Source organism: Chlamydomonas reinhardtii, chromosome 13, assembly GCF_000002595.2.
Source record: "Chlamydomonas reinhardtii strain CC-503 cw92 mt+ chromosome 13, whole genome shotgun sequence".
Lineage (NCBI taxonomy): Eukaryota > Viridiplantae > Chlorophyta > Chlorophyceae > Chlamydomonadales > Chlamydomonadaceae > Chlamydomonas > Chlamydomonas reinhardtii.
In genome coordinates, this window is record NC_057016.1 from 2087265 (window position 1) to 2098427 (window position 11163).

Below are 11163 nucleotides of genomic sequence, written 5' to 3' on the forward strand. Positions count from 1 at the left end.
CACTAGTCAAGCAATTCTTGCCCGACCCAGAATGCAGTGCGAGCTCCGCGTATAACCTTCGGCCGGGGGGGGAGGGGCGCCCAGGCGGCGTGGGTAGGGGTGGGGGGGGGGCGGGGCGGGGCTTGTGGGAGGGGGGGGTTCACCACTCCCTGCGAGAAACCGCGGAGGCAGTGGGGGCGCCGTCTCTTAGGTGCTGCTGGGGGCGCTGGCCACCCCACCTCGCGCCCCCACCGCACACGGCTAGTGCTGGACAGGGCTCACTTTGCTATCGGCACGCCACCTCGGCACGCCACCTCGGCACGCCACCTCGGCCTCCTCCCCGGCCATGCTCCCCACAGAACCCCGACGGCAAGGTGGTGGGTGCGGTGGTCCAGGACCGGCTGGGCCAAGAGCCGGCGTTCGAGGTGTACGCGCGTGTGGTCATGAACACCACAGGCTGCTTCTCAGACCAGGTGAGGAAAGGGAGGGGGCGCGTGGAGGAGCGTGGGGTTTTGGGGGGAAAAGGGGAGGAAGACGGGGCGGAATGGGGCGGGGAGGTATGTGGCCTGGAGGCGTGGGTCTCGGAAGGGGTGGGGCCCGCAAGCACACACATGCACACACACACATGCACACACACGCACAGACACAGGCACATACACACAGGCACACACACACACACCTGCCCCCTTCACCCCCACCCCAACCCCACTTCCAGGTGCGCCACATGTCCCAGCCCGACGCGCCCGACATCATCCAGCCCTCCTCCGGCGCGCACGTGACGCTGCCGGCCTGGTACGCCGGCACCCACAGCAACGGACTCATCATCCCCAAGACCAAGGTGCGGCGGGCGAGGAGTCGGGGGGAGTCGGGGGGAGTCGGGGGGAGGGCGGCGGGGAGGATAAGGATGCGCGCGGTGTGCACGCACATTGCTTTTGAAGTAAGAATACAGGTCGCATGGTATTCCGTGTAGTGCGATGTGTGCGCGCGCGGCCCCGTGGCTGTGCAAGCTTTGCGGCCTTGCCCCTCGCGCACGCGTCCGGCCGAATCCCGGTTCCACACCCGACTCACATATCCCACGCATCCCGCCCCCCGCCCCCTACCCACCCCCTGGCACTCTATACGCGTGCTTTTATCACTCCGTCCTTCACATGTTACATATCTATAATCACTCCGCCCTTCACATGAACGGCTATCCCCCTTCCCCGCCCCTTCCCAGGACGGCCGCGTGGTGTTCATGATCCCCTTCCTGGGGCACGTGATCGCGGGCACCACCGACTCCCGCTGCGCCGTCACGGCGCGCCCCACCGCCAGCAGCCAGGAGGTGGGCTTCATCCTGGAGGCGCTGCAGGACTACCTGGACATCCAGGTGACTGGGGGGTGATCATGATTCAAACTTTTAAATGATGTCATGCGTGATGGGATGAGGGAGAGCGGGAAAGGGGAAGGGGCGGCTGTTCTTCGTGGAGAAGGGAAGGGGAAGGGGGTGTTGTGAGTATCAGCCCGAGCTGAACAAAGCGAAGTTGAAGCTAGCGAAGCGCAGGCGGAGGCGACACGTGCAAAGCGGGGATGTAGGAGGGAGGGAACGACGAGAAAGGGACAGGAAGGGATACGGCGATGCGAAAGGAAGCGGAGAAGGGAGAGCGCCTCGGTCCACTGCAGCCACGCAGCCCATGCTGTCTCGTGCAAGCCAAGGCATACACACAACGTTGTTGCTGTTTCCGTTGACATATGCACTGACACGCACGCGCTGTCGCCCCCGCCCCGCCCTCAGGTCCGCCCCTCCGACGTGCTGTCCACCTGGTCGGGCATCCGGCCGCTGGCCGCGGACCCGCGGGCCAAGGACACGCAGAACACCGTGCGGGACCACGGTGCGTGCCTGCGTGCGTGCCGCGGGCGGGGCGGGGCGGGGCGGGGAGGGGGCGTGGGGTGGTCGTACACAGGGGGCCGGCGTACGGCATGCTGGTCAATGCGCCACGGTCTGTCCAGGCCTGGTTGCAGTCTCTTGCCCTTAAGCGTAAAACGCTGCTGCAGCCCCCTGGAACGCCCAAAACACAATGCTCACCTCGCCCACCCGAATACACATCCACACACACGCACACGAGTTCACAGTGATTACACGCATATACAGTCTTTGCGTTACATTTGTCCTGTGCTCTTTTAACTCACAGTGATCATCGAGGAGTCGGACGGCATGATCACCGTCAGCGGCGGCAAGTGGACCACTTACCGGTGAGGCGGCGTGATCATGCAGACGGCCGTGACCAGGGCCTTGACCAGGGCCTCGCTGCGTCCCCGGACTAGGGCAGTGCGAGTGCCAATGCCCGCAAGGCCTGCCGCCACCCACCGCTACTTCGCTACCATGCCGCCGTACTAGCACATCTTCCCTCACACACACGCCCTGCCGCTCCCCCGCCCCCGCCCCCGCCCCCCCCCCGCAGCTCCATGGCTGAGGAGGCGGTGGACCTGGCGCTGGCCACGGGCCGCATGCCGCCCAACGCCCGGCCGCACAGCCGCACCGCCCGCCTGCCGCTGCTGGGCGGCGCGGGCTATAGCCACACACTGCCGCAGCAGGTAGGTGCGCGGGTGTGTGTGTGGGGGGGGGGGGTTGCAAGGATTGGTACAGAGAAGTGTAGCGAAGTTGACAGCAGGTGTGATGTTGCGCGTACCGATGGGGAAGGAAGGCTGCGCGGGACCGACTCCAGCCTCCGGCTTGCCGAGCTTGCCGAACCGAGTGGGGCGGAAGGGGGGGTCACTGTCACGAGGGCGCGGGGCGGGGCGGTGGCAGGCCGGGCGTGGCGAGCTAGATGGTGACATTGGTGGCATCGAGGGGAGGGGGCGGTCATGCTTGCTTGCACAGACAGAGGGCGAGGTCGCCTGATGTGGGTTGGAAGAGGCCGTGAGCGACTGGCCGCTGCTGTGAGGCGTGGGGGAATTGGCACTACTTTGCAAATGTGCCCGTGCGCGCGAGTGACCGATTGTGTCGTTCACACAAATCGCAAATTGCTGTCATCGCCTCATCGTGCCCCGCTCCGCTGTTTCGCAGCTGGCACAGGAGCACGGGCGGGCCGTGGCGGAGGCGGCCGGCGGCGCGGGCGCGGCGGCGGCGGCGGCGGCGGCGGCCAAGGCAGGCGCGGGCCGCGGCTCGGGGTCGGGCCGTGTGGTGATTGATGAGGCCACTGCGGCACACCTGGCGCAGGTGCGTGCGGGTTGGGGTTTTGGGGGGTGCGGGTGGGGGTGGGGTACAGTTAAGAGGGCGCCCGCATTGAGGGTGCGATGGGGTTAACTTTGAACCAATCCCGTAACGAAACGGCCGCGCTGCAAGGAGCGATGGGGTGGTGAAATGAGGTTGAAATGGGGGAATGGCGGCAGGCTCCCGCTGGCTACAGGGCAGAACTAAATACTCCCAACGTGGCACAAATAAACTGACACAACACTCGCCCGCGGCGCATGGCTGTGTCGCAGGCGTACGGCAGCAGGGCGGGCCGCGTGCTGCAGGTGGGTAGGGGGGCACGGACCGATGCTGGGGGGATGGTGGGCCTTGTGCCGAAAGGGGCCGGCCGGGTGTGTTAAAACTGCGCGGCCTAACTGAAACCGCCGCGTCCCGTATCCGCTCACGGCCAGCCTGATGGAGAGAGACGAAGGGCTGCTGAGTCGCCTGGTTGCTGCGGCCGCGGCCGCTGCTACTGCTGCTGCGGCTGATGCATGAACGCTTCAGACCTCACGGCTGTCGTATGTACGTCTCACGTCTGCTGCATGCACGTCTCACGCTTGCTGCCTCCCGTCCCACTGCATCACGTGTGTCGCGGCTGCAGACTGCGGAGGACCGGGGCCTGGGCTCGCGGCTGGTGGCGGGGCACCCGTTCCTGGAGGCGGAGGTGAGAGAGGGGGGGAGGGAGGGGCAGAGGGCGGGGGGCGGGGGGCGGAGGGCAGTTGGGAGTGGTGGCGCGGGCTGGCTTTGCAGCCCTGTGTCCGTTGTCAAGGGGGTCGCGTGGGTAGGGCCGGGCAGGGCGATACCGGTTTCCAGGAGCGCATTGTGCTTTTGTATTGCCTTGCCGACCCGTATTGCCTTGCCGACCCGTAAATTAGATGGTAGCTCCCCATTGAAGCATTATACGCACACACCAACACGCACATACACCAAACACACACAGGTGGTGTACGCGGTGCGTCACGAGTACTGCCACACGCCGGAGGACTTCCTGGCTCGCCGCACACGCCTGGCCTTCCTGGACGCGCGGGCGGCGCTGAGCGCACTACCGCGGGTGGGTGGGCAGGAGGGTCAGGCTGAGGGTCAGGGCTGCAGGGCGCCGGGGGGGCGTGGCTGGCGAGGGGCCGCGCTATGTATGGCGCTTGGTGTGGCGCTTCAGTGCTCCCCGGCTCTTGTCCCCGCTATGCTTTCGCATGTTCTTCCTACCTGCCCGCAACAACCGTTTGTTGTCGTCGCCAAGTCTCTCTGACACGCACACACGCGCACACACCAATGTCGCAGGTGGTGGACATCATGGCGGCCGAGTGCGGCTGGGACGCGGCGCGCCGCTCCGCCATGTCGGCCGCCGCGCGCGACTACCTGTCCACCTACCTGCCAACACCGGCGGCGGCGCCAGCGGCTCCGGAGCCCGCCGTGGCAGCCTCAGCCGTCGCGGCGGCCGCACCCGCGCCCGCGGCGTGAGAGCAGGTCCGCAGTGGATGGCGTGGGCAAGCAGGTGTGGGGCAGGCTGCTGGGGCAGGTAGAGCGCTGCCGCGACGCAGGGCGCAGTTGCGTTCTGGTGATGCGCCGTTGGGCTTTGCAATGCTGGGGGGCACTGCGGACTGTGCACACTTAATTTGTAGCGCCTCGCCAATGGCAAAATGTATGGAGAGCGAGCCAGCCATTGTTTCGTGCTGCAGGTGCATTGCGGAGGGTTGGTAGTGGATAGCGTACGTAGCGAGATGCGGAAGTATTATACTTGCTGGTCAATAGCCATGCAGTCCTCCCTGCCACAAGATATGCATTTCAGCATTTGTGATTGTTCGTTCAGCGGCTTGAGCAGCAGCATATTCTGAGATTCACGCACTGCATTCGGAAGCGTGTTGCCGGCTGCTAGCCTGTGTTCTGCATGATTCTTTCCTACATTCTTTGGGCCAGGGGCACGCCTAAGGTGCGCAGAGAAGAGGCCGGTGGGGGCGCATTTAGAGAGCATGGGCAGGCTGCGTAACCTCAGCTGTGCATTGCGCAGGGGTGCAACTCGGACACGCCGTGCGACTTACTGCACACGCAGTCGTGGCACCATGCTCTCTTAGCACGTGGCTTGTGGATGAGGTTGCTGTCGTGAAAGTGTCGCCGCAGCACGGGCTGCACGGCGTGAGCGGCGGCCGGTCGTTGCCGTGCAACGAGTGACCTGAGTGGCGGTTGGCAATAAACAAGAAAGGGGCAGGGTCTTGCATCGAGGCGTGGATTGAGGACGCACGAGGATTGTAAAACAAAGGGCGACAGCCGACAGGTCCCTGCAGGCTTGATAAGAACATGCATCTCCTCGGCACGTCACTGTGCTCAATTGCTCATGATCACAAGGGCTGTGCGCTGCTGAGCTGCTCGCAGGAGCAGTGCTTCTCTCATTACCAGATGTCTGTGCTGACCTCGGCTGGGATGGGGTGCGCCCCTTGCCAACCCGTAAGGCCGGGCACGGCACACGCAGGACGTGACCGCGACGCCGCGTTGCTGATCTCAGCCAACTTCCGTTGCATTACACGCCACTCCGTGCCAAACAAGTTGTGGGTCAGTCAGCCACTCAGTCAGGTAATCCCACTGCATTGCTGCCTCAGCAATGGTACCAACCCTGTCCCATCGCACGCCCACGGCGCACGCACACACCTGTCCAGTACGGGTGCTCGCCGCAGACGCGGGAGACGCGGCACAGCTCTTGCTTGTAATGCCGCCTACCCAGTCGGTTACACCCAGCGACCATGCACGCCAAGTCTCAGCCTTCTACGTCCGTCCTCCGGAACATCAGGGATGCAGGTCACGCAACCCTTCTCCTGACAGTGTGCTGCATGCATAACGGTCCATCCCACATTTGTGCAAACGGCCCCACCTGCCCATGTGCGCCAGCAACGGCCTTCAGAGGCCACTTACACCGCTACTTTTCCTCCCGCCATCGGCCATATCTCAAGTCCCCGGCCCTACTGCAGCCTGCAGTTGTTGGCTCTGGCGGCCTCTAGACCCGGGCGTACGTGCGCTGACCCCGTTGAGCCCACAACTCGAAAGTATCTCCAGCTTCTCCTTCATACGCACCCGCACCCGCACCCGCACCCGCGCCTAGCCTTCCAGGTGCCCCCGTCGTCAGGCACGTGAAGATCATTCCACGCGAGAACCTCCAGACAACCGACGCACACAAACCGCCACACTAACCACACCGCACCACGCCACGCCGCGCCGCGCGACGCCACACCACACCGCTCAGCACAGCACCCAACTTCCGTCTCCTGCCCGCTCCTCACTTCCTGGTCTTGAAGTAGATGATGAGGATGATCGCGGCCAGCAGCGTGCCGATGATGCCAAACATGATCAGCTTGTTCTGCAGCATGCGCTTGCTCATGCTGGACAGGATCTTACGCGCCTTGGTGATGTTGTCGTCGGCGCCGTGCAGCGTGTCGCGGGAGCGCACGATGGTCTCGCGCTGCGAGTGCAGGTTCGCCAGAATGCCCGCGCCCAGGTCCTGTGTGTGGGAGGAGTGAGGCGGGGTTGCGGTGGAGGCTGGAGTGGTCAGAAGGAGAAGGGGCTGGGAGGGGAAAAGAAGCCAAGTTATAGCCAAGGCGAGAGGGGAGAGGTTGCGATGGCAGCAGCACCAGTGGTGACGAGGAGAGGAGGGATGAGGGAAGAAGGTGCAGGAGGGTGCGGTGGAGGGTTGGTTACCGGTAGTGGGTCGGCGGTTACGGCGATCCCGGAATGGATGCGCAGGGCAGGGGATGCAGGACTGTGCCGTGTGGGTGGTCCCGATTGGAGTGCAACGATGGCCGCTGCTAGTAGGGGGCTGTCGGTGAGGTGCGGGCGTGCGAATGGTGGCTGGGCACGCACGACTCGAGGGGCGGTACGGCTCAAGCCGCGCCACCATGTTCCCGCCCTTGTCCTTGCAGCGCTTCTGTTTCCTTATGGATTGGTTCAGAGTTTACCCCCCTGCGAACCCACACGTGGCCGCACCCCGTGCCACGCACATGCTCGCATCCGCACACGCCTCAGCCGCAGCCGTTGGGCCTGGGGGCACGCGCCGGCCCATGCCCCTGCGGCCGCGGCGCCGGCGCCGCCGCTGTGCACATCAGCCCCAAAAGAAGGGGTTGCTGGCCCGCTTGTTCATGGTTTTAAGCGTGGCCTCGGCCTTGCGCAGGTCGCCGTTATTCACGCCCGCCAGCGTGTCGCGCGAGCGCTGGATGGTCTCCCGCTGCGACTGCAGGTTCGCCAGGATGCCCGCGCCCAAAGCCTACGGCCACCACACCACACCACACCATGCACACCAGCATGCAACGTGCGGGTGGGCGTCGGCTCGGCCGTGGCGCGGAGTGCTAAGAGTGCCATCGCCGCCAACAACCCGCCCCGCGACGCCCCGAGCTCAGGCCCGTGCCCGGCGCCCCGTGGCCGGCAGGTGCAGGTGCAGGTGGGTGGACCGCAGCAACAGCCGCCACGTGGCCGCCCCGGTGCCCGCGGGTCCCATACATAGCTGCCGCTGTTGCCGCCGCCACGGCTGCCGTCCAAGCAACCGGGCTGTGCGCAGCAGCGCCCCGACGCGGCACACGCTCCCCACACCCTGCCGACCGCCCTGGCTGCACGGGCGGCCGTCTTGACCACCCGCAACCAGAGGGACCGGCAGGACCGGGCCCGCAGGTTGCGGGTGCTGTGGCCCCACGCGTGTCGCCAGCCTGGCGCGGCACAACGCACTCCCCACGCCCACCAGTCCGCCCGCGTGTGCGCGCCGTCCATGTCCCAAAGCCGCACCTTCCCCGTGTCACCCTCGCCCCCATCTGCACCTCCCGGCCCCACCTGACACCCAAACCCCACATCCATCGCACCTCCCGCCCGCCCGATCCCAACGGCTGCGCCCGCCCGCCCCGGCCACCCAACCCTTAACCCCCCCCCTCCCTGCCACACCCGCCACCACCCATCCCCACCCCTCCCCCCACCCCACCTCCCAACCCCTCCCCCACCCCAAAACCCCCTCCCCCACCTCCTTCCTCCCCTCTCCTCCTCTGCTGCCCCCCGCCTCACCTCCGTCTCCGCCAGCAGCGCCTTGCCCTGTTTGAGGCGCTCGTCGCTCTGCTCCAGTTTGGCGGTGGCAGACAGCATTCGGTCGCGCTGGGCGGCGGAGGAGGAGGCGTAGTCCATGCCCAGGCCCTGAGAGGGAGGACGGAAAGGGAGGAGGGAAAGGAGACATGGAGAAAAGGGAAAGGGAGGAAATGGAAAGCGAGGAAAGGGGGGAGGAGGCGATGGTACGGGTGAGTGGGTGACGGAGCGGAACACGTGGGCGCAGGGGGGGAGGGGTGTAGCACGCCGTGTGTGTTGCTGGATGCTGACACGGCGCCCACAAGCCGCTTTTGTGAGTGTGGCCTGGCGCAATTTATCATGTCTGTTTGTCGAAGCCCACTTTGCAGGCCCCTCCACGCAGAGGCCCGGGGCACACCGCTCCCATCTACCACGTCGCCCCCTCGGGCCCAAGCCAGCCACCCCTCCTCTCCAGCCCCGCCCCCGCCTCCCGCCCCCGCCTCCCGCCCCCGACTCCCGCCGCCTCCAGCTGCTCACCAGCTCCGCGCGCCCTGCCTCAAAGTCCGAAGTGGATGACCGAGCCTTCTGCAGCTGCTCCTTTAGAGAGGCAAGGTCCGCCTTGTACTCCTTGACCTTGTTCTGAAGCTGCTTTTGCCGGTCCGGCGCCACCGAGCGGGCCTCGTTGTCCATCTTCTTAATCTGCGAGCGTTGTTGGAGGTTTGCGGGAGGATGCCGCGTTGGTGGTGGGAGGTAAGGGTTGGGGTGAGAGGGAGGCGGGTGAAGGTGGGTGTGTGGGCCGAGGAAGTATGCTGGCACCTTCCACCTTGCCTGCGACCGTGCGACTCCCTTTCCCCGGCGACTCCCCCGCCCTTCCCGGACGCCAGCGCAGCGATACTCACGATTGTATCCGCCTCCTTGATGTCCACATCCACCTCCACTAGCTTCTTGCGCTTTGCTTCTGAAGGATGAGAGGATTCGGGTGCCCACGCAGCCAGTTAGGGCATCTCGCAGTTGAAGGCTACAATTTTGAGGCCCATACGGCAGCACCCGGGCGTGTAAGCGGGGCTTACCTGCGCCGAGCGTGCTGGCCGTTGTGATTTTTCGGGAGATGTCCGTGCTCTTGTTGCAGTATTCATTCTCGTATTGGTTAAACAGCGCCGAGACGTCGTCCATGGTGTTGGGAAAGCGTTAAATGTCAAAAGCTGCAGGAAGTCGAGCGGGGCTTTAGTATGTTCTCAAAGTTCACACGTTGACCAAGAGCAGTGAATTCACAAATGCCACGTTTGCGTACGCAAAATCCAGGCGCGGGCAGAGCAGATACGATGGGTGAACCGTGCGAGGGACAAGGCCAGACGCGCATGAGCCGATTCCCGCGGTTGGCCCGTCTCCGCGCCTCCTGCGCGGCCCAGTTATGGCATTTCTCCGCTCCTACTTACACATACCACTCTTCACATTCTACATCAGCTGTCTACGAGGCTACGTCCCCAACTCTCCTCGACCGATAGCCCACTGTTGACACGCAGTCGACCAGTCGCTCCTCGCGCGGGAAGCCAGCTCTCCTCATGCCCCGGGCCGCGCCCCGCGTGGTTAACAACCGTGATGAAGATGATGACGACGAGGTAGAATCAAGCGCGTCCGAGAGCGAGGCGGAGGAGGAGGACCTCGCGGCCGAGGATGAGGCCGAGGATGTCGGCCACGATGCCGACGAGGAGGAGGGCGAGGAGCAGGAGGAGCAGGAGCGCGAGGAGCCGCGGGGAGGGCGAGCCGGCGGCGCTGACGGGCCGGCGTCAGCCAGTGGCCGCGGCGGTGTCAAGCAGGGCGGGGGCCGGTTGAAGCTGTCGCTGGCGGCGGGGAATGACGTGTGCAAGGTGCGGGACTGTGGAGGTTTCGTGAGGCGCTGTGCGTGTGGCGTGCTGTGCGAGGTCGCCGTGAGACGCCTTGGCTTGGCGGCTGTAGCGCCGGAACTCTGGGAGACATGGACGCGTCCTTTGCGTGTCAAGCGCTGTACGCCCCGCTCCCCCTCGCCGCACCGCCTGGCCTCCCTCCCTCCCTGCCCTCTGCAACACGCCTCGCTGCATGACCACTACTCAGCTCCCCCCTGCCCCCGCTCCCCCAAAAGCCTCTTCACACACGCACAACACATCCTGTCAACCGCACACATCCCGTGATTCCCGTCGCTTGACAGGTGTGCGGCAAGCGTGGCCACAGGGCTGGGTTCGTGGGGGCGACCTACCTGGACTGCCCCAACAAGCCTTGCTACCTGTGCAAGCGGCCAGGCCACACCACAGCAACCTGCCCCTACCGCATCGCGCCGGGGCAAGGCGGCGCCGCCGCCGGCGCGGCAGCGGGCGGGCTGGGCGGCGCTGGTGGCGGCAGGGGCGGCAGGGCCGGCGGCAGCGGCGGCGGCGGACTGGCGCGGGCGCTCATGCGGCGGGAGTGCCAGGGCGGGTGCGTGGGGGCTCGAGGGCGGGTGCGTGGGGAAGGCGTCAGGAGGTGTTGGAACGGGTTTGACAGGGCGGCGAGTGGGCACGGGTAGCAGTTGGGGTTTGCGTGGGTCAAGTATTGCTGAGGGCTGTGGAGGGACGGGGCCGGGGGTATGGAATGGCCTCCGTGGGTCGGGCCTGGACGTCTGGGCCTCAGGGGTGCGTGGCGCTAGTGCTCACTGCGGGTCGGAGCGCTCGCGAGCTTTCCGTCCAGCCCGCCGAGCGTCTTCAGGTTCTTGACATCTTGACCTCTTGGCACCGTTTGCTCGGCCCGCTCCAAACCCCACCTCCGCAGCCGCCACGCGCTGGCTCCGCGGCGCCCCCACGTGCCTCAGTACCAGGTGGAGGCGGCCATACTCAAGATACACACACGCAGGTGAATTGCATGTCGCACAGCCTGCGTGTCCCCTATCTCGTGTCTTCTGACACACGCAGGTGCGGGGACAGGGGCGGGGGCGGGGGCGCGGGCGG

The 11163-nt window shown here is 65.7% G+C and overlaps 3 protein-coding genes across 4 annotated transcripts in view; 2 read left to right on the forward strand and 1 right to left on the reverse strand.

The window, feature by feature from the left end:
* Window positions 1-5449, forward strand: part of CHLRE_13g577450v5 (uncharacterized protein) — an 11378-nt gene extending 5929 nt beyond the window's left edge. Inside the window, exons 9-19 of the mRNA XM_043069486.1 lie at window positions 339-452; window positions 695-817; window positions 1196-1345; window positions 1751-1847; window positions 2148-2208; window positions 2418-2550; window positions 3023-3175; window positions 3442-3474; window positions 3792-3854; window positions 4131-4241; window positions 4469-5449. Of these exons, the coding sequence (XP_042917461.1) occupies window positions 339-452; window positions 695-817; window positions 1196-1345; window positions 1751-1847; window positions 2148-2208; window positions 2418-2550; window positions 3023-3175; window positions 3442-3474; window positions 3792-3854; window positions 4131-4241; window positions 4469-4648 (1218 nt within the window). The 3' untranslated portion in view covers window positions 4649-5449. The remainder of the gene's footprint in view (window positions 1-338; window positions 453-694; window positions 818-1195; window positions 1346-1750; window positions 1848-2147; window positions 2209-2417; window positions 2551-3022; window positions 3176-3441; window positions 3475-3791; window positions 3855-4130; window positions 4242-4468) is intronic.
* A 241-nt stretch (window positions 5450-5690) lies between these two features.
* On the reverse strand, window positions 5691-9502 carry CHLRE_13g577500v5 (uncharacterized protein). 2 transcript variants are annotated; one of them, XM_043069487.1, is made up of 6 exons: window positions 9280-9502; window positions 9109-9167; window positions 8747-8908; window positions 8216-8341; window positions 7299-7433; window positions 5691-6674 (listed from the first exon to the last, which is right to left on the reverse strand). In XM_043069487.1, exons 1-6 carry the CDS (start codon window positions 9380-9382, stop codon window positions 6453-6455), a joined length of 807 nt encoding a protein of 268 aa, XP_042917462.1. In that variant the 5' UTR covers window positions 9383-9502; the 3' UTR covers window positions 5691-6452. The 2 variants fall into 2 exon arrangements, with proteins under 2 accessions (XP_042917462.1, XP_001693784.1); XM_001693732.2 differs by lacking the exon at window positions 7299-7433.
* A 159-nt stretch (window positions 9503-9661) lies between these two features.
* CHLRE_13g577550v5 (uncharacterized protein) overlaps window positions 9662-11163 on the forward strand; it is a 5462-nt gene continuing 3960 nt past the window's right edge. The window contains exons 1-3 of the mRNA XM_043069488.1: window positions 9662-10077; window positions 10395-10657; window positions 10988-11068. Of these exons, the coding sequence (XP_042917463.1) occupies window positions 9772-10077; window positions 10395-10657; window positions 10988-11068 (650 nt within the window). The 5' untranslated portion in view covers window positions 9662-9771. The remainder of the gene's footprint in view (window positions 10078-10394; window positions 10658-10987; window positions 11069-11163) is intronic.

Bases quoted from the DNA above. Each gene is read 5' to 3' on its own strand.
- CHLRE_13g577500v5 (XM_043069487.1), bottom strand. From the start codon at position 9,382: ATGGACGACGTCTCGGCGCTGTTTAACCAATACGAGAATGAATACTGC. The intron at 8,909-9,108 runs GTGAGTATCGCT...CAACGCTCGCAG, and splicing joins TCAAGGAGGCGGATACAATC to ATTAAGAAGATGGACAACGA. The intron at 7,434-8,215 runs GTGAGGCGGGGG...TGGTGGCCGTAG, and splicing joins CGCTGCTGGCGGAGACGGAG to GCTTTGGGCGCGGGCATCCT.